Source organism: Alosa alosa, chromosome 17, assembly GCF_017589495.1.
Source record: "Alosa alosa isolate M-15738 ecotype Scorff River chromosome 17, AALO_Geno_1.1, whole genome shotgun sequence".
Lineage (NCBI taxonomy): Eukaryota > Metazoa > Chordata > Actinopteri > Clupeiformes > Clupeidae > Alosa > Alosa alosa.
In genome coordinates this window covers 7,175,479-7,196,026 of record NC_063205.1, presented here as the reverse complement: position 1 = coordinate 7,196,026, position 20,548 = coordinate 7,175,479, and the positions used below count along the sequence as shown (strand labels likewise).

The window sequence follows — 20,548 nt, the reverse complement described above, 5'->3', positions numbered from 1 at the left end:
GCAGCATACACGGCGCAAAAGCAACCCACATCTCCCGCTTTACTTATCGGTAGTCTACGTTGTCCAAAAACAAATAAATAAATAATAATTTCATACCTCTCCTTGCTTTCATTGTAGACTATGTGTGCAACTTTACCAAACATTATATAAGTAAACCCCCTCTCCTTGCCCCGTTCTCTCTCGCGCTCCCTCCCTCTCCCTCCCTCAACTGCTCAATGAACACGCGCGACTTAAATAAAACATTCACAATCGTGAAAGCAAGGACGCATAGAAGACGACTAGCTAAATTACTATTAAATCCGCTTAGCATCATTAGCTATCATTGCTGCACATATTTGTTTAAAACTCTTGCATTGAAGTTGACTGATCATCTCAATACCAACGTTTCCCAAAAGGGCCTGTCCCAAGGAGAACAAGTATTATCTTGAAACTTCAACACACATGGGGAAACTGAACAGTCCAATCAGTAGACTATGATAGGCTAAACTAGCCAACTATGCTACTTTGTTTACAACATTTCCAGGCTTCAACCAGACAGCTGAATTAAAGAGGTAGAGTTGTAATAAAAAATAGTAGGCCTAGGCTATAGGCTAATCTGCATAAAGTGTGCTGTCATAAATATCAGTCATTCAGAAAAATATAAAGGATATAAAATAAAAGATATTTAATAAAATGTCTGTCTTCAGCCCCAGGACCGGCGTTGAGGTGGCGTGACTGGTGTGAATTGGCGTGCCCTGTCTGCAATCCTGCCTTTCAGTAAGGTAAGTGTAAGTCTTGTAGCACTGTTTAGCCTATGTTTCTGACATTTAAAACTCAAAACCAAAATATATTACATAAAGGTGTTATCAGGATTAAACTTCTGGATTAGGTATGACGGACAATCGTCATTTGGAAATTCGAGTCCCGGTGATGCACTCATAATCAAAGATAACTGTCTCTCTAAAAACTGAATGTGGAACGCTGTTTTTTTTGCTTAAATTGTTTGAACAGGGATAGAAATAGACGTTCCACTTTGTCTTCTAATTTGTACCCTCCATTTTCACATTTTTCAAATTTTCTTGTTCCAAGACTAAGACTTGTCATCTTTCTCAAACAAGATTTTTACATTTCCAATCTAGTGGAAGCATTACACACTGCATCACAAATCATTCATTCTCAAATTCAACTCAAATCATTAACTATCTTGATAATGTTGAGTAATGTCATTTTTGTAAAGGAAGCATTAGCCAAGGATTGTCATGTGTGCTGATTTGCCTTTCTTGTCTCAACAGGGGCAGTAAGGACAAGATCCACCCACCACCCAGTGCATGCTACATATGTGTGTGTAATAAATTGAGAGGGAAAGTGTGTGTGATAAATGAAATTTAATAAAGTAAGTAAAATTTTGAATTTGTGCTTCTTTTCTGAAATACATTAGTACAAGGTTTTGATTTTTAGATAATTTATTCCAAGATGTTGATAATTTAACACTCAATATACATGATCAAACTACTGGCTACTGAGTTCAACTAGGGGTATTGGATGTTACTGTTTAAAAAGCTTTATTAGTAATCCTTTATACATTTGACAATCTTAACTTTTAAAGCTTGAAATTCTGAACAAATACTGTAACTCCTTGATTTGTTAGTGACATTGACTATATAGTACAAATGGGTGCCAGGCGTAAAATGAGCTGGTCCGCATTTGGCCCAAATAAGGGCCATAATCGGCACTATCGAATACTCATCTGATCTGGATCTGGCCCAGATCATTATGATAAAGTGCACATTTGGCCCAAATAAGGGCCGCATCGCCAATCGAACACTTATCGAACCTCATCTGGCCCAGATCATTATGATAAAGTGCACATTTGGCCCAAATAAGGCCGCAAATCGCCACTAAACACTTATCTGGTCCGGATCTGGCCCAGATCATGACGATAATTTGCACATTTGGCCCGGATCCGCCAAATAAAAAACACATCCGGTTCAGAGCTGGGCCAGATCATGAAAACGGATGCGGAACGGTATTGGCCCGTTGTGCCAAAAGACACCGCCCAGGTCCGTTTTGTAATCCGGCCCAGATCTGAAGGTGGATCTGGGCCGGATCCGGGCCAAATACATTTTGCTATCTGGGGAGGTACAGGGCAATTACGCGCAAAACTGTCACCATATTTAGTTGGCGTTAACGTGACAGTTTTGCGTGGTATTGCCCCAGTATCGTTATATAAAGCTCTGTACTCGCTGTCTAGCTTTCTCCTCTTTGAGCAATCGATGATTTGAAAATAACTTACTTATCGTTAACTTAGATATCCATCTGATTGTTTCTCGTCCCTTCTCCTCTCCTCGCTCGTTTCAGGCTATCAGTCTCTTCTCCATAGTAGGCTACTAAAGTCGGTACTCACTGACTCGACTTTATCAGACTTCACAGATTTCACTAGCTGAGTAGCAGCAAGCAAAATGATGGTTCCTGAAGCTCCTGAAGTAAATGCTGTTATCCTAACCAACGAAACATTTAGCGCAGCTTTGAAATCTTACGTGAAAATCTAAATTAGGCTATTATGGTCTGGGTCCGGATAGGATCACGTCACGGTCCGGACTCGGACCGGGGTCCGCCATTTGGTGATGGCTGGTCTACAGTGTAGAGTTACGTTATGGTAGGCCAACTTGGAGTGAATTTACAGGGGGAATTCTTTGTCTACTCGTAGCTGAGTAGCCTGGCAGGTGCGCACGTAGACAAAGCTTACGGCCGAACACTGCAAGCGCCAATGAATCGTGCTCTCACGACAACCACATTGTTAACTTAAATAGGCCTAGGTTAACATCACTCTGAGTTTGCATTCAAGCAAGCAAAACGATTATTTGAATACATCTGTTTCACTGGAAGGGCAAGGGGTAACAACAGGACAACACAGAGACAGGCCAGAATGCAGGACTAATGTTATGAGAATATTACAGTAGGCCTAATATGGGATATTCTACGGGAAAATATTAAAACGGCAAGACAGCGGGAAAAAGTTAAAATGATAAACCTGGGAAAAGTTGGCATGTTCGGTCCCTGTGATTATTTGTGAAATTGTGCAAACGGCCTTTTCAAGTCATTTGAGAAGGAAGGAGTGTAGCAAGCTCCCAAATTGACACTCGTCTGAGAAATTGAGTTTTGGATAATGTTCAGCTTCGGCAGCTTTACAATGACTGAGGAAGCCTAGAGACGAGTCCATAGCAACAAGTCCATAGCAACATGTGTTAAATTTGTTATTACCCAGTGTGCTTTGTTGAATGGTCTCAATGTTTTATTGTTTTATTTCATGTGAATACTTACTAGAGGAGTAACTTTTCAAGTAGGCTATGCAGTTGCAGGAAGTGTGCATTTAGTTTCCATGCTTATTGTGTTTCCACAACAATGTTAGTGAGTAGATCTACTGAAATGGCCACCATCTTGGTGAAGTGTGATGTGTAAGATCAGAAAGCAGAGGTTGACTTTAGGACGATAGCGTAAGTCGATGTGTTTTCTTAGCGCTTAAGAGTGTGGGCAGAAGGTTTCGACAAATGGCTGGGGAGGGTCATGTCTTTTTTGAATATGCTGTTGGAGGGTCATTGAAAATTATCTTGCAGACAGTGGAGGGTCATGCAACTTTTGATTAAAGCACTCAAAATCCCTCCAGTGGCCCCGTTTATAAATAACGAACAGTCCCTTATTTGTGTTTTGTTCTACAGCTGGTACGTTTATGTAGGAAAGGTACTAAGGGCCCTATTGTGCACCCGGCACAAGGTGGTGCAAAGCGGGACGCAAGGCTTATTATCTTACACTCATTACATTACATTACATTACATTACATTTGGCTGACACATTCAGTGAGAGCTGTTTTTTAAACAATCGAGAGTCAGTTCTAGTCAGGTGATAAGTGCTAGGATCAGCAAGACTAGTTGTAAGTAGTGCTACGAGAGTAGATGTTCTCTGAAGAGCTGGGTCTTCAGGAGTTTTTTGAAGATGGAGAGGGATGTCCCTGCTCTAGTAGGGACTGGTAGAGAGTTCCACCAATGAGGAACAACAGATGAAAAAAGTTTGGATTGACCTGAGCTAGACGTTAGAGCTAGACGTCGTTCGTCTGTGGAGCGCAACTCAATAAAGAAGTATTTTTTCGCCATGTGCAACACTTTTATTAAACCTTGCGCCCAGGGGTGTGGCAATTAACAACATAAGGGTATGTTCAGACTTAGCGTCTTTTTCTGACAAAAGAAGTTATGCAGACCGCGTTTCCAGTTTGGAAAAAAATCTGCCAGCGCTCTTGTTCCAAAAAAGCGTCCGGAAGTGACTAATGTTAGGTGTGGATACAAAATATCACGGAAGAAATAATTGGGGCTGGCTATTGCTTTTGGTATGTTATGGTAAACTTGTGAAGTCATGTCAAACAATTCCCTATGCTCAGACACTAAAACAAGTCTCTCGACCAGTGTTCTGTCACCTTCTCCATTTTTTACTTGTTGTCATGGGAAACCACAGGTCTCGGCAATCTGCTTGTGATTGGTCAGCTGTAAAAAAGGCAGCATGACGTATGGCGTTTTTCTGCTAGAAGTTGAATATTTTCAACTTCTGAGATGCAGAAAAAGATGGTTGCAGTCGTGTTTTAAAAGAAGCCGATGACTTTTTTGAAAACACAGTCTACTCCATAGGATTATAATGTAAAACGGACGCTGGCAGCTGCGAAAAAGACGCTTAGTCTGAACGTACCCTAAGGTGTGTTCTGCTGCATGATCCAAGAATCTTATTACACTCTCTAAAAATCATTATGCCACTGACCAAGAAAACCCTGGTCTATAGTGAAAAGTGCATATGAAGCATAGGCAAAGACGCACTATCACGAGATGTAAGCAGCAACTCTTGTGCAGGATAAATATCCTTAGGATTTTTATTCAGTCATTCGAACTGTATTGGGGTAAGTTAGTTAGTTTCACTTTGCCTATGAGTTCTAATAAGGTGAGTGCAGATGCATGTAGGCTATACTCTGCTAGTCACAAACAGGTTTTAGTAAAGCAAGGTTTAGTGGAATCCCTGTTCCATACAGTCTCACGTGCAAGCGGATTCCTTCAAATGCGCCGCGGACTATCAAAATACAGATGCGCTGTTTGAAGTTGCGCTGCTTGCTGTTAAAGGGAATAACAGATGTCATTCTCATTGGTTGAAAGGATGTTACGCCCAAAACACACCCATGACTGATTAAGAAACATAAGAACAACCCTTTTGAACCCGGCGCCCAGCGTTTGATCACAAAATCACGCCATTAAATTACTGAACATGGACTGGCCACACCTTTAATGTCTATAAACTTTGTGCCTCTGACCACCTGTTTCTGATCGCCAAGATAGAGCTGTCCAAAAGACTAGGATGTAGTCGGAGGCACTGTAAGGAGAAGTTTAGAGTGCAGGATCTCTATGAACCTTATTTTAATGTATTACAATGGGTATTGTAAGTTATTGATATAATTTATTCATGGTTCATTTTAGATATAAGTATGCTTGTGTGTGTGTAATAATTTGGAAATATACAAGAAAAATACATTTATTTTTTCAGTGAAATGCATAATATATTACTATATTAATGTATATATACAGTTATACAGCTGTTTTGCAAGGAAGAACCATTACTATTTGAAGTTTAGATGTTTGACTACAATACAAATGTACTTTTAACAATCTCTAATTTAAATGAAGCACTGTTAAAACAACCATTTATTTTTATTTCAGCAACAAATCAGAATTTAACAGCCACACCTCAGGTCAGGATCTGCAGAAGACAGAAACGGAAAACATATACATGTATTAAACAAAACAATCAAAGTTAAAACATTTTAAGCTTCATAAAGAAACTGTATTACCTGTAACGTCAATTATTGCATTTGCAGTAATGGCCTTTTCAGTGAATGTATTCTCCGCTTTGCATATCAGGGTTTCAGTGGCCACATATTTACTGATGGTGAGGTCCACCTCACTGCCATGCAGTGTTCTCCCATAGACCTCCCATGTGTAGAAACAAGGTGGGGTGCAGACAGCTGAACACTCAAAAGTGGCCTTCACCCCTACTTGTACTGAGTTTGGTCCAGTGATAGTGACATTCTTTGGGCCATCTGCACGGAATGAGGATTATTATGAGTGTCTGCAAGCATCTACTCCTAAACAGTTAATTGCATTACATGCAACAATGATTACAGTACATTCATTATCACAGTTTCTCTCAAGTACAAGGCTGAATGATATGCTTCATGAATATAATAATGTGTTATCTAGGCGACTTTTACACACCCATTTCTCAAAGCATTTTTCTTATCAGAAGACATAATTGTAGGAGTGGTAAAATGCTTCATGGAGGTTAGCCAACTCACCAATCAGCTCAATGAGCACAGAAGCAAAGGCAAAGCTTATAGGCACAGTATGATCTTCTGGATTGGAGGCCGTACAGAGTAGAACACCCTCATCAGCCACACTTGCTGAGCTGATCGAGAAAGTGGCATCTGTGGATACAACTCCCCCCCCCAAAGTCCACTCGTAGGTACATGCTGGGTAGCATTCAGATGAGCAGGTGAATGTTGCAGATGATCCAGGGAGAAGGAGAAGGTCATTGATCAACTTCTTATTAATTAGATTTCCACCGAAGATAGTCATTGCAGCAGTTTCTGGCCCATCTATAAAACACAATGCACACATGGAATATGTTTATATTTATGTTTCTTCACAGACACTTTTGTCCAAAGTGACGTACAACAATAACAACAATGTAATACAACCCTTGGAATACAACATCTGACCAAAAATACACCACTGGACTTGTCATTACAACCACATCATGCATTCCAATGTACTCACAGATGACATTCAACTCATATGGGATTCCAGGGATGGTTTTCCCTTGCTCTTCAACAACACACTGATATACGCCCGTGTGCGATTGACGGAGTGGATCAAATACGAGGACAACATTATTATCAGAAAGCTGGACTCCGTCAGTTGTAGACAATGCTTCCCCATTTTTGGTCCACTGAATATCAGACCCTTCCTCTGCTCCAACACACTGCAGAGAGTAGGAGCTCTTTGCTATTGGCTGCGCTGCAGTGCTGGACTGAACAGCAATTGTATCTGGTGGAGGAGAGGAAGAAAGATTGTTTTATTGATTCACGTGAGCAGCTCAGGTATTATCCAGTGCTGAACCCATTGTCACTGTTGTACAAACTAAAAAGCTGTTAAAAGGTTTTAAACAGTGCACAGAAATTGTGCGTTGTTCCTTACCAGTCACATTAAGAACCTTGGTGATGCTATCAGACTTGCCAGACAGAACGTTGACAGCGGTACACTCCAGTAGCTGTGTTTCAAAGAAGTTCTCCACACTGACGTCCAGCTTGTTGCCCAGCACCACCTCCTCTCGTTGGAGAATCGACACAGACACTGGGTCGCCGGTCAAGGTTTTCCCTTCGAAACGCCATGTGATGTTGCATGCAGGATTGCAGTCAGCAAAGCAATAGTAGGTGACTGTGTCCCCTACCATCACAGATGATGGTCCTCTAATGATTGCTTCCTGAGGCCCCTCTGAAGAACATCAATCACGTGAAGATCAAGCTGCTTTACCAAATAGAGGAAATACCTAATAATCTGATTTCTTGTGTTATAAACAGAGACACCAACAGTGTCTCTTAGCCTTTTCATTTTGTGGTGCATTTGTAATTTTCAGTGATTTAAACTCAGCATGGTAGAACCATATACTGACATGGAAGCAGTAGGTGGTTTAAACCCTTAGAGCAGGATTCTCCCATTTGCGAGTAAATCGTATGTAAGCCATTGTTTACGCGCTTCCAGTTGCACACTTTTCAGTTACGCGTTCAGTTACGCTTTTCAGTTATACTTAATGCCATTTGAAATCCAGAAAGAACACAAACCAGTCTTTGATTTTGAAAACGTAAGTGAACTGAATAGCGAATGGCCTACATGGTGTGCCATCACATAGCCTAACAAAGAATTGACTTTGAAATTGTGAAATTTCACTTTTGCTCTTTGTTTATATAAAGTGTCAAGACGTGCTTGAGGTATGTAGATTCAAAATATAAAACTCACTGTTGAGAAAGAAGGTTTCAATGGCAGCTGCTTCTCAAAATATCATTTTATCTACGCTAACAAAGCAGTAGACTGACACAGACACTGCCGACATTGAGCAATATGCTATTTCACCTGGTGGCGCTCAACCTTAATACAGCACTCAGACGTGCGGAGCTGGAAAGGTGTTGAAGTCAGTGGCAGAATGCGCGCAAGAGTTGTATACATAAGAAACACCTAGATTTTGGAGTAGCTCTGCCAAAGTGCGTAACTGGCTTCATGGCGCATAAATGACAGACTTACGTGAAGGGCAGAATGCGTGCAGGCTGAAAAGTGCTTAGTTGCACACTTTTTTATGCTTACGCACCCTTACACACATGGGAGAGTTTGCCCATTAAAAATAAAAGTATTGATAGCCTACTGAATATTTAATGACTATCTGTCATTGCAATGAAGTCTTTCGTCATGTTTGATTTAATTTGAAAAAATATTATACTGAAATTACATATTGAGCCCCTTAGCAGTGGCCTACTGGTTAGCGCTTCGGACTTGTAACCGGAGGGTTGCCGGTTCGAACCCCAACCAGTAGGCACGGTTGAAGTGCCCTTGAGCAAGGCACCTAACCCCTCACTGCTCCCCGAGCGCCGCTGTTGTTGCAGGCAGCTCACTGCGCCGGGATTAGTGTGTGCTTCACCTCACTGTGTTCATTGTGTGCTGAGTGTGTTTCACTAATTCACGGATTGGCATAAATGCAGAGACCAAATTTCCCTCACGGGATCAAAAGAGTATATATACTATACTATACTTATTATTATCGGGGGCCAAGCAGCGAAGCTGTGAAGGCACCTATTGTGTTTCTACATATTCTTATTATTCATCTTTCCTCTGCCATTGAAGTCTATGGCAGCCCATAGAACCGTCTGGTAAAAATTTGTGAAATTTGGCACACTGATTGGGGACAGTCCCATGATTCATTTCAACCGCCATTAAATGTATCAGGGGTCACATTGTTTCTCTGATTCCCACCAAATTTGACACAGATCATCTTCAGACCAAGCCTCATTCAGCATGTGATTTTCGTCTTCGGAACTATTACCGTTGTCCCGTAACAGCCAATCGAAATTTGCGGCGAAGCCGCCAAACAGGAAGTGAGCTCATATCTCAGCAACCCTTGCAGTTATCACAACCAAACTTGGTAGGTGGACTTATGACCCCATCAGGAGGACACTCAAGAAATGTGGTGACCTTTGACCTCTAGGGGGCACTGTAATTCAGAAACATGCTTTTTGGCCTGTAGCTGCTGTTGTGCTTAGAATTACAATGTACTAATGGTGTCTGGTAATACTCTGGAACATCTTTATGTCGACAGATGGCAACTTATGACATCAACATAATTGATTCGGCCGCCATATTGGATTTAATCAAAAACACTAACAAATTTCCCCTAGGTCACAAATTTAATCTGATCCTCACCAAAATTGGCACAGACAATCCTCAGACCATGCCTTGACAGTGCATTGATTTCTGTAACAATTGACGGAAGCGTTTGTAGCAGCCAATCACAATTGGTGGTGAAGCCGCCAAACAGGAAGTGAGCTCATATCTCAGCCACCATAGTATCTATCAAAACCAAACTTAGTATAAGGACTTAGTATTTGGTGACCTTTGACCTCTAGGATCGCTGCAAATAGCAAAAATGCAAGTTGGCTTGTATTTTTTAACGTGCTAGACATGAAACTTGCTCTGACAGCTTATGGCCATATGTCTGATTGCAGCATTGAGCTAACAGCATTGAGTTGCCGTGGTTTCTCCGGCCTACTGCTTGGCCCCCACATTGCTGCTTGCAGCTATATTTATCATTGTTGTTGTTATTGTTGTTGATGTTGTTGTTATTATCACCAATCAATAATAATAATAATGTAATTACATATTACTTATTGAAATATGTTACTTACGTGCCACCAAAACAGTATGGATGGATTCCATAAACAGGCCAGATAAGGAGTTCTGTGCCTTACAAATCACAGTTTCTGATCTGCTCTCAGCTGGTGTCATGTAATGTAGTTTACTGGAGTCTTTCCATGTTTGCTCATCAATGTACCAGCTGTAATTACAGGACGGGAAGCAAACAGCAGAGCAGACAAATGTAGACTCAACTCCACTCACCAGCATTTCAGGTGCTGTGATGCTGACATTTAAAGGGCCCTCTGAAAAGAATACAAATGCTCCTCATTAGTGCTCCAGAAACATGATTAAGGGTTAGTATTGACAGTGCAATCTTGTTAGTGGAAAAAGTTGATATAGTTTTAGTAGTTATCAGATAAGTAGCTATAGCTATATATATATATATATAGCTATAGTCTCATTATTCCCTGCGAGGGGTTTTGTTACAGTGCCCCCCTCCACCCCCATTCTGTACATTAATTATATGCACCATATCACGAAGCACCATAGTGATACAAATGTGACTTGGTAGGCCTATCTCTGTACCTTTCATTCTTGGTTGAACATGGATGGCAATAGGCTTTCCCAACCCAGCATAAATGACCTTGAAATGTCAGTAAGAACCTATAGTAATGGACTATCCATGTTGTTTTATTCATAATACATTTGATAGATGTATAATCCAGCTCATACAAAACCAATGAATTAGAAAAATTTGTTTAGAAAAACTTTTGTCCATTACCGATGTTGGATTGACACATATGAGCATGTTCACAAAGTGAACAAACCTTCGGGTCCCCCACTAATTGTCGCATATGAGGGAGGGGGTGGGGTTGGGGGTCCTCCCCCAGAAATTTTTTAATTTGTTTGATGTGATTTCCTGTATTCTGGTGCATTTTGGGGATGGACAATACTAAATTCAATCAGATACATAGCCTACATCCTGTTTGTTGATATTGAGGCAATGATTCCATGCAATGGCTTGGGCTTCAGGGCCCCTAACCCCTTGGGTTCATGGGCCTGGTAGGCCCGTGCAGTAATCCATCCCTGCTTGTTTCAAATAGCATATGACTTTACCGTAAGAATCTACAGGGTCTGAGCTTTCAAAAGAGGTCAAGCATTTGATGCATTGAATAATGTAATCTAAGTAATCCAGCACTCATGTGCGTGGCCCTTTGCTCTTCCATTCTCAGCATGAGCTTCGTCGTCTCTCATAAAAGCACCCAAGCCACCCATCCATCACAAGCCTCCGTACCTGCCACTTGCACCGTCTTGTTAATACTGGCACTCTCTCCCGTGGCTGGATTCGTAGCCACACAGTTGAGGACTTGTGACATTGAGTCTAATGCAGTCAAATCAAGCCCACTGCCATGTACTATCTCCCCATCCACATTCCAGGTGTACGTGCAGTTTGGGTAGCATTTGGCAGAACACTCAAAAGTGCTCTTGATTCCTTCTGTGATCACATCGGCCCCTGAGATGTGTAACGACTCGGGTCCATCTGTTTTAAAACAACACATTAACACAGTTTTTAAATTATATCTGACACACACACACACACACACACACACACACACCATCACCACCACCATCAATCAATATGCAGTTTGATTTGAAACAAACATATTTTTGGCACTGCTTAATAGAACACAGCACAATTGCATGATGTCCAGTGACTGCCCTTGGCTGGACTCACATGGTTTCTCGCTGCCAGTAGCTCCTGTAACACAATTAAATCCCGTCTTCCATTATCCAAAGTGTACACATCAAAACTCTTAAATAGTCACAGTTTTGGGAAAACTACTTATCAAACCTACCTGTCAGGCAGACGGACAACAGAAATACACAGGTTACACAGGTTTTGGACATCATTTTGCTCCGAAGACCGGGATATAATCTCTCCTCCAGACCTTGCTCTGTGCCCTTATATATATATCCCTTTTGTGTGGTAGCACACAGTCGTATCAGGGATAGAAACAATGCCTTTATCGCTTAATCAATATTTTTTAACTGATAATCAAGGCAAGGTCCTGTGTGCTGAGTTTCTAAGTATAGGTGAAAAGAGGTGTCAATATATGCTAATTAAAAAAATGTTGAATCATAGTTCTGTCCTTTGTTTTCTGGGTGTATTTAGAATAATATGTGTCTAAATGTAACAATGTCAATTTAGCTATCGGCTTAATTCTAGAGGAGCACATACATTGACAAAATTAAAAGACACACAAATCCCGTTTTTTTTTTAGTTTTTTTTTTAAAGCTAGCCTGTTAGAAAGCAAGTGGAAATCAAATCATATCCTTCCCTTGCCTATCTAAGCACAAGCATTCTTGATAACAAGTCAACCAACCAATTAATTATGCATCAATTATATGTGAGATGCCCATTGTACTTTTAGAGGGCCAATAAATCAGTATACACAAGAGACACTCCTTCTATAGTCTTATGTGATGGAGGTTGTGTATGATTAAGTGTTATGTAACTACTAGTCATTATTTGCTGAAGAAAGGGTAACACAAGAGTATTGGGTGGGTCTGCCACATTTGGTCACACCTCAAACAGGTTGATGCACCGCACATAGCAGTGTATAACATGGCCGCCACATGGTGCTGAATGTACTGTCCGAAGACAATAAATCACACCATCTCTCTCCATCCCCAAGCCCTGCAACTCTTTACATGCTCTCCTGATAGTTGCTCAATTATTGTTGAAACTCAGATATACTGTATAATATTATATATATATATATTCCACAAAATAGTCAAGTTTTGTACAAAAATATACAATATGTGTTCTAAAGCCACACTCATCCTAATATTCTCTACATGGTCAAAAACTTGTGTGCACTAGCTCACAATGATAAATCTCCAACAACGGACAAAGTATCCTTTGGTGACACCCAAGTATACTTCTGTATCCGCATTATACACTTCTTCCATTATGATATTACAAACTGCTTTGTGGTATAAATAGATTTTGTCCACAGTTTGCCAGTGTGTCTGTGTGTGTGTGTGTGTGTATACCTTTGTGTATGTATGCACCTGTGTGCGGCATTTGTGTGTGTGTGTGTGTGTGTGTGTGTGTCTGTATGTATGTATATATGTATGTATGTATGTATGTATGTATGTATGTATGTATGTGCAGGCATTTGTGTGTCCGTGTATGTGTGGGAGTGTGTGGGTGTTTGGCTGCTGAATTCTGTATACTCCCAAATATTCATCTGTATCCATATTGCACATGTACACTTTGCCATTATGCGGTGCTCATATTACACATCACTGTGCTGTACGTTTAGATTGATGAGTGTCAGTGTATAAACTTCTGTACTCTGCCATTGTAACTGTGTGTGCGTGTGCGCAATATATGTGTCTGTGTATACTATCTGCATGTGTGTGTGTACTGTATGTGCATGTGTGTAAATGTAAAGTCTGCACACTAGAAGCTGCTTCCAAGCTGTTTTCATGAAGATGCACATGCCCAAATCCACAAACGGGGATCATAGCATAGAAATATTATCTAGAAGCTTGAAATATGTCAGTTGTAGTGCCCCCTTTGGATGCAATTGTTTGACGTGTATCTAATGGATGTAGTAGCGATGCAGCATATCAAATTCCATTAACTTTGAACCTTCATATCACAAGATACTGCAAAATAGTTTTGGTTGATTCTGATGTGTTATTGAATAAGCCAAATTAAACTTATGGAGATGTGAGCAAATGGGGCCAGGTGTAAACATGGCAAATTTCAAAACAAAATTCACAAAACTTGGTGTGTGTCTAGTAGCCTGGAAAATCCAGACCCTGGTAATCTAGAAAGATTAAGGGTCTGGCCACGAACAATGTAATGGCCCAACTCGAGGGGCGGCAACAAGCATGCACTTAAAAATCTCACTGCACGCAATTGGATAACACTAGACCATGTTTACTCTGAATGATTTCGAACTTCGACGCAATCGGATAACACTACGACCAATGTGTACTGTCCTCAAACGTTGCAGCGCTGTCTTCATCAGTTTAGCTGGTCCCCCGGAATGCAAGGGGAAAAAGTAACATGCATCATTGCTCATTGCCAGAGTGTCTCGCAGAGACAATTCCATTGTGCTCTCATAAGAACTCTGGATTTCCAGGGTATGTGTCTAGAGCAGGGGTGTCAAGCATAAGGCCCGGGGGACAGATTAGGTTTCAGGTTTAATATGGCCCCCCAGATGTTTTGGGTAGGAAGGGAAAATTAGAAGAAAAGAAATATTCACATCCAGTTGTCTACTACAATGTGTAATAAGCAATATCTATGATATGATTGACTTCACTAGGTGATTCACTAGGTGGCACTACACCTGTAAGGGTCCGTCCCTGTTCTGTTTTCCCTGTTTAGTGTTTTTCCATCATGTCTGCTCCTCTTGTTTACTTCCTGTGTCCTGTTCCATGTGTTCCTTTGTTTTGCCATGTGTCTGTTGCTTATGCTTGTGTCCCCGCCCCTCACCTGATACTCATTAGTCTGTTAGCTTAATTATGGTTTCCACCTGTCTCTTGTTCATTGTCCACCTGTGCCCTGTTACCCCTGTGTATTTAAACCCTCTGTCTTCGTCGGTTATTAGTTGTTTCATGTCGTGTGTTACACGTGGTTTGCTAAGTGCTATTAAAGACTCCCCTTTGCTCCAAGCTCGTGTGGCCTTGCCTCGCGCTTCGGTCCAGCTCTTCCCAGCTAACCGTGACAACACCACAAATGAGTGGTTATGGGCTGACTTGAGACCAACATACCATAGAAATGTCGTAATCTTGGGCACAATGGTTGCCATGTTATTCTGCGATAACTGCTTTCAGTCTCCCAGCATTTGAGGGGGCCAGCATGGAGGGGCAGTGGTACCCAGGAAATGAAAAGCCTCTATTCTTTATCAGCCTCATGTGGCTAAATGCTCACACTAGGCTGATAAAGATGTTGGTGTCACGTCCCAGCCTAGGGGTTTTGTGGGACATGAGCAAAAGATAGGAGATGGCCAAAAACGGAAAGTAACTGCGGAGCATAAATTCAAAAATATTTATTTACAAAAAATATAACAATAAGAAAAATACGGATGAACGATTGTCAAGAGTAGAGGATTACAAGAAATGCACTCATACACATTACTTGATAATGCCAACTGATGTGTTTGTAAGGACATATTATATTATTACAAACAAATATATTCAGAGTGACGCAGTAAGCACTTTAAACGCACAAAGCAGTCTGTATTAGCTTATCATGTTCAAATATTGCTAATGTGCTTTCACATCATTAAATAGGAGGCACTAATATACTGAGAAAATGAAGGGCAAATGTCAGTACCAATCAATTCATCTGCCCCTAGATTCCTTGCTAATTCATATTGTATGATGCACAATTTTACCAGAACTATTATTACAGAAAATGTTATTTGTAGTAATTAGAATTATGAACTCAAATATCTGAAGTATTTCAAAGTTAATTGCCTAGGGTAGGCCTACAACAATAATATAAGATTATACATAAGATTACAACAAACAGCGAAACAACAACAAAACAAAACAATCACAATCCTTAACACTTAAAGAAAACATGCAAGTAGAAATAACATAGGTAAATATGTACAGCTCACAAAACTAAATAACATAGGTAAATATGTACAGCTCACAAAACTAAATAACATAGGTAAATATGTACAGCTCACAAAACTAAATAACATAGGTAAATATGTACAGCTCACAAAACTAAATAACATAGGTAAATATGTACAGCTCACAAAACTAAATAACATAGGTAAATATGTACAGCTCACTACTATTAACATAGTACTTGTCTATGTACATGTGACAAAGACTTACATCCAACTTCAACTCTAGCAACTTTTCCAAATGTGTACCACCATGATACAAATCCTGTTAGTGGCTATACAAAAACTCTGTGTCCAGTGCATTTAAGTCAGACAAGTTTTGCTTTAAAAGTAACAACCAAATATTGAAAATTCTCACAGAAAATCATATTAAATATTGATTACCACACATACTGTATTGCATAAACTTTCTGTTTTACTTATGTGTTATTATTAGACCTATAGACTGAATCTGAATCTATTGCAAGTTGTGACGTGCTAACGAGCAAACACATTTCATACAAGTCAATAATGTGGTGCACAATATATAAAAATCTGATGAAAATGTGAAGGAATATATTGAAGTGGAAAGTAAACTTACATCCAAAACTGTTGTGCAGAGGCCCAAAGTCCACCGTCGCTCCATGGCATCAAAAAGAGCCTGAACAAATATTCCAGGATATCAGACCGATAGTAAATAATTCCTCCTTAATAGGGCCCATGTAGTCTTCCATATGTATATCCTTGCAAATGTTTTATGTTTAATGTAGTAGCTATATGTTGAAAGTAACTGACAAGTTTCAGGAGTTTGTTTATATGATGAAAGTTCCTTATAGAGCCCTGAATATCATTATGATTTCAGCAAGGATTTCCATTTTAATTTCCATTTAATAGCACTTTTAACAGTAGTTATACCCAATAGTCAAAGCGCACTTAACACTACAAATACTACAAAGACAAATAGATAACAAAAAGTCTCACACTTCTAATTGTATTATGAATATATACATTGGATAAAAATGAACAATGAAAATAATGAAATAAATGGCAGCCATATTAATCTTTCTGAAAAAAAAAATGGTCTCAACCCTTACCTCCTCATCTCCTCATATAGGCCTCCAGCTGTCGCATGCCCTCTGGTTGAGGGGGGTTTTTGTACAGCTCTTTACCACTGTGTGAATGGCCTGTGCGCAGTCTGTACACGGCAGCATCATCTATCTGCACGGAGCTGATGATCAGAGTGTAGGTCAGCCCGTTGCCTTTCCCGCTGTAACGAGTGGGCACGCCAGCCTGCAGGGAACTGACTTTGGAGACCAGGAGAGTGGGAGCACTGCTGTCTCTCTGCTGGTACCAGGAGAGCTCCTCCACCTGATGGGTCGAACAGTACACAGAGCTGCTGGCTGTGCAGGTGATGGATACCGTAGCGCCAGGTTGGACAGACTGAATGTCCGGGGACTGAGTCAAAACTACAGATCCACTGGAACCTGGAGAGGAAGCAAGACATACAACATGAATTTGAAACAAGAGTTAAGTTGATGGATTGAAAAAAAAAAATTTAATTAAAGGCTTTGTTAATTAAACGGCACATTTAGAGGTCTGTTTTTTTTTCATTTGTTAACTTACCAAATATCACAATAAATCATGAATAAATTATCACAATAAGCCATGAATCATAAACTCACAATTCAATATAAATACATCTGAATATGAAGAGCACAAAAAATAAGATAGGGAAACAAACAAAATAGTTAACAACAAGATCTCATCTCTGCTATGCATTCAAAAACATTTTGCCATGACTCCAGAGGATCATTATCCAGGCAGAGATGGTGACTGACAACATTTCAGTTATTTAAAGTTCTGCTGTGGCTATGGCTGTCTGAGGTCGTCTCCTTGTTCCAAACCACTGGCCTTGCAGATTTTAGACCATGTGCTTTATGAAAATGGGCTTCCTATGCAAATATTCTCAGCCATGTGTAACAAAAAAGGAGCTGGTCAGTCTGACTCTGAATAGCTATTTTACATTTACACAACATACAAAGTTCAAATAACATTCAGTATGAATGTAACAATAAATCCATAGTTTGTGCATATTGCAGTAAGACTGTTTATACATGTCTCTATTGTCTGCTCTCCATTGGTAACCTTTGGTTACTGCATTTAAGTTAGTGGCTGCACAATATCAACTTCAGTATTTACAACAATTTTAAGATGATTATGAAAAAAATGCACATCAATGCTCTACAACTGTATTTCAAAATCAATCAATATACATTTTCTTCAAATAAGATACATGGAAAATAGCATGAAATGACACCATACATTATTATCGCTGAATGTTCTCATGGTTCTGTCATGCAGCTGATGTCATTTTTTATGTTTTATGAATGCCCAATAATCATCTGACTAATAACAGAATCATCCAAGACATTAATAAACTCATATGCTTTTATGAACAGGAGCCCTGAAGAAGTTTAGGTGAGCAATAGTCAACCCAGTACTAACATACTGAAATTATTACCCAATAATATTACTCTATATTAGTGAGCAAAATAGTCGTCCCAATACTAAGACATTAAAATGTAAAAGGACTGATGCTAGACACTAGTAGACAAATAATTATTTTCACACAGGTCTGTAGGAAAACTCTCCTCAGCGGGAGAAGTCCTCAGCCTGATTTATGCCTGTCCTTTTCCAAAGAGCACATCTATCTAGAAGCGCATTTAATTAGTGTGTGTGTGTGTGTGTGTGTGTGTGGGGGGGGCTTTAATGGTTGTCTGTAAACTGGTTCAGTGTGAGAGCGAGATTCCGGGGGCAGGTGACTGGAGGAAGCGTGGGCGTCATGACGGAAGGCACATATTTCACAACAGGCCATTTCTACCAACTGCCTGGGGAGATACTGTTCTATTTTGAGGCTCATCATGGTTCGTTATTACCGCCGGGATGATATTTTGTGGTGGGAGTGAGCTCCAGAGGTCCCTCATGGTAATAAACATTACCGTATGCTAATCACTGCTGCTACATAAGTGACTGTTGCTGAGAGAATTGTGCAACTTGCAAGGCATCCAGGAAACTCCCCACAATCCCAAGAGAAGGACAGCTTCCAAATAAAAGTCAGTGTTTCTGGGTGGGTTCCTGGGTTTGGGAAGTCTGCATTGTTGTGTTTATGTAAATTATACATTGATAAACTATTAAGCAGAATAGGTTGTAAGGTTAGGTACAGTCAGGGCTGAAATTATGACATTAGCCTTCAGATTACTTCAGATACACCCCCAAAAATATGAATGACTTTAGTGATGTTTATAGCTAACACCTTAATTAGTATCTCAGATGTATTTGTATTCAGTCATCTGCCCTATTGAAAAGTGGGAAAGTATCTTTACAGTTTGACATCATATTGTGTGCACCAAATGAACATGGGCTAAAACAAATCAGAGTTACCTGAGGGGATCAGAGCAGAATCATGTTGAAGGTAAAGGCTATCAGAACATTTTGGAGCACTTTTCTCAGGAAGAGTGGATTAAACTGACATGCAGACGTCTCATTCAGAGCTACAGAAGTGATTGCCTCTAAACTTTGTGCAACACACTATTAGGTGAGGGGCACCATCATTTTGTTTTTATGTATAAATATATATGGTATATATAAAATATTCTGTGAATTTTCATTAAACATGGAATAAACAGTGATGAATTTCAATTACTTTTGTCAGTTTCAAATTATTTAAAAGAAAACAAGGTTTTTTTGTTTTTTCGTGGAAGGGGAACAACAATTTCAGCCACAACTGTATACATGTAGTGTCTCCAATTTAATTATGTTTCTAGAAGGCCACTGTTTTTGAAAGATGCTTAGATGGTAACCAGTATGGTGTAGAAGGGTAAGGCTTCAGTCTCTGCTGTTTCAGTATGACACTGAGACAAGAGAGCAGCCAAGTGAGACAACATTTTATGCACCATTAATTGTCATAGGGAAAGCACCGTGGACCAAACAAAATTTCCTATCCACTCACCTTTAAATGCCCATATAATCAACCCTAGAGTGATTAGCTAATTATATCCCTGCCCTCTTAATTATGATATGAATATGGCTTAAAATCAATCCTGTTTGCATTATGGTATAGAAATCTATGAGGGAAATGTCACTATAGCGCAAATGTCACAATGTAATTTATTTCAGGCCATAAATATTTAGGTGGAAAATTAGAGTGCATTAGTGTAACAAAATTGCAGGCCAAAATGGTAATTATTCTTTTATTAAATATTGAACCCAGAACATGACAGTAAGTCTTGTGGCAAAATAAGATTTGCATTTCTGTAACATCTAACATAGCTCATCTGATGTAGAATGGATGACCAACATTTCTTTATGGGGCTGCCACTTTCCCCATCTAATCTCAAGGTGTATAATAAAGTGAAATACCAGAACATGTCCTTGACTAGTATTGATCCATGACATCACCAGTCTTCCACATTGGTATCAGTGGCGAAAAATGTATAAGAGAGTGGTCTGTCCAGGGTTTAAAGAGTTATGATAATCTAACCATCAAACTAGTCATGTTTTTTAACATCCACTGGTTCAACCAACAGCTCAGGCACGGTACTAAAATCCTGACCAGTGGCTCTCGAATCACCGGAAGGATTTGGTCGAGGCACATTCCCATTCTTACCGCTGTGTTGTGCAGTCCAGCAGGACAAACGGAAAGAAAAGAAAACGAAAGAAAGAGGAAAGAACGAGAGAGAGAAAGAAAGACGGACATCAGGCTTTTTTGGATAGAGATGCACACTGGAGAGCAAGCAGGTGGAAGGAATGCCCGGAATAAACATTTTAAACACAGCAAAGGGAAATGGGCTCCTGTGGCCGAAGATAACGCCGCCATTCTCCTCCTCGACTTGGCAGATTTACGGTGAGATGAGGGTGTGAGGTGATGGTGAGGGGGGGTTAACAACT

The 20,548-nt window shown here is 40.1% G+C and overlaps 1 long non-coding RNA gene and 1 gene segment (V, D, J or C); one reads left to right on the top strand and one right to left on the bottom strand.

The window, feature by feature from the left end:
- The first annotated feature begins 725 nt into the window (after positions 1-725).
- LOC125310898 lies at positions 726-1,389 on the top strand. The gene is made up of 2 exons (XR_007196381.1): positions 726-761; positions 1,272-1,389. It is a non-coding gene; the product is annotated as an uncharacterized LOC125310898 (long non-coding RNA).
- A 15,310-nt stretch (positions 1,390-16,699) lies between these two features.
- LOC125310986 lies at positions 16,700-20,261 on the bottom strand. The segment is given in 2 exon segments: positions 16,700-17,085; positions 20,186-20,261. Coding segments are annotated over 2 exon segments (462 nt in total).
- Positions 20,262-20,548: the final 287 nt, after the last annotated feature.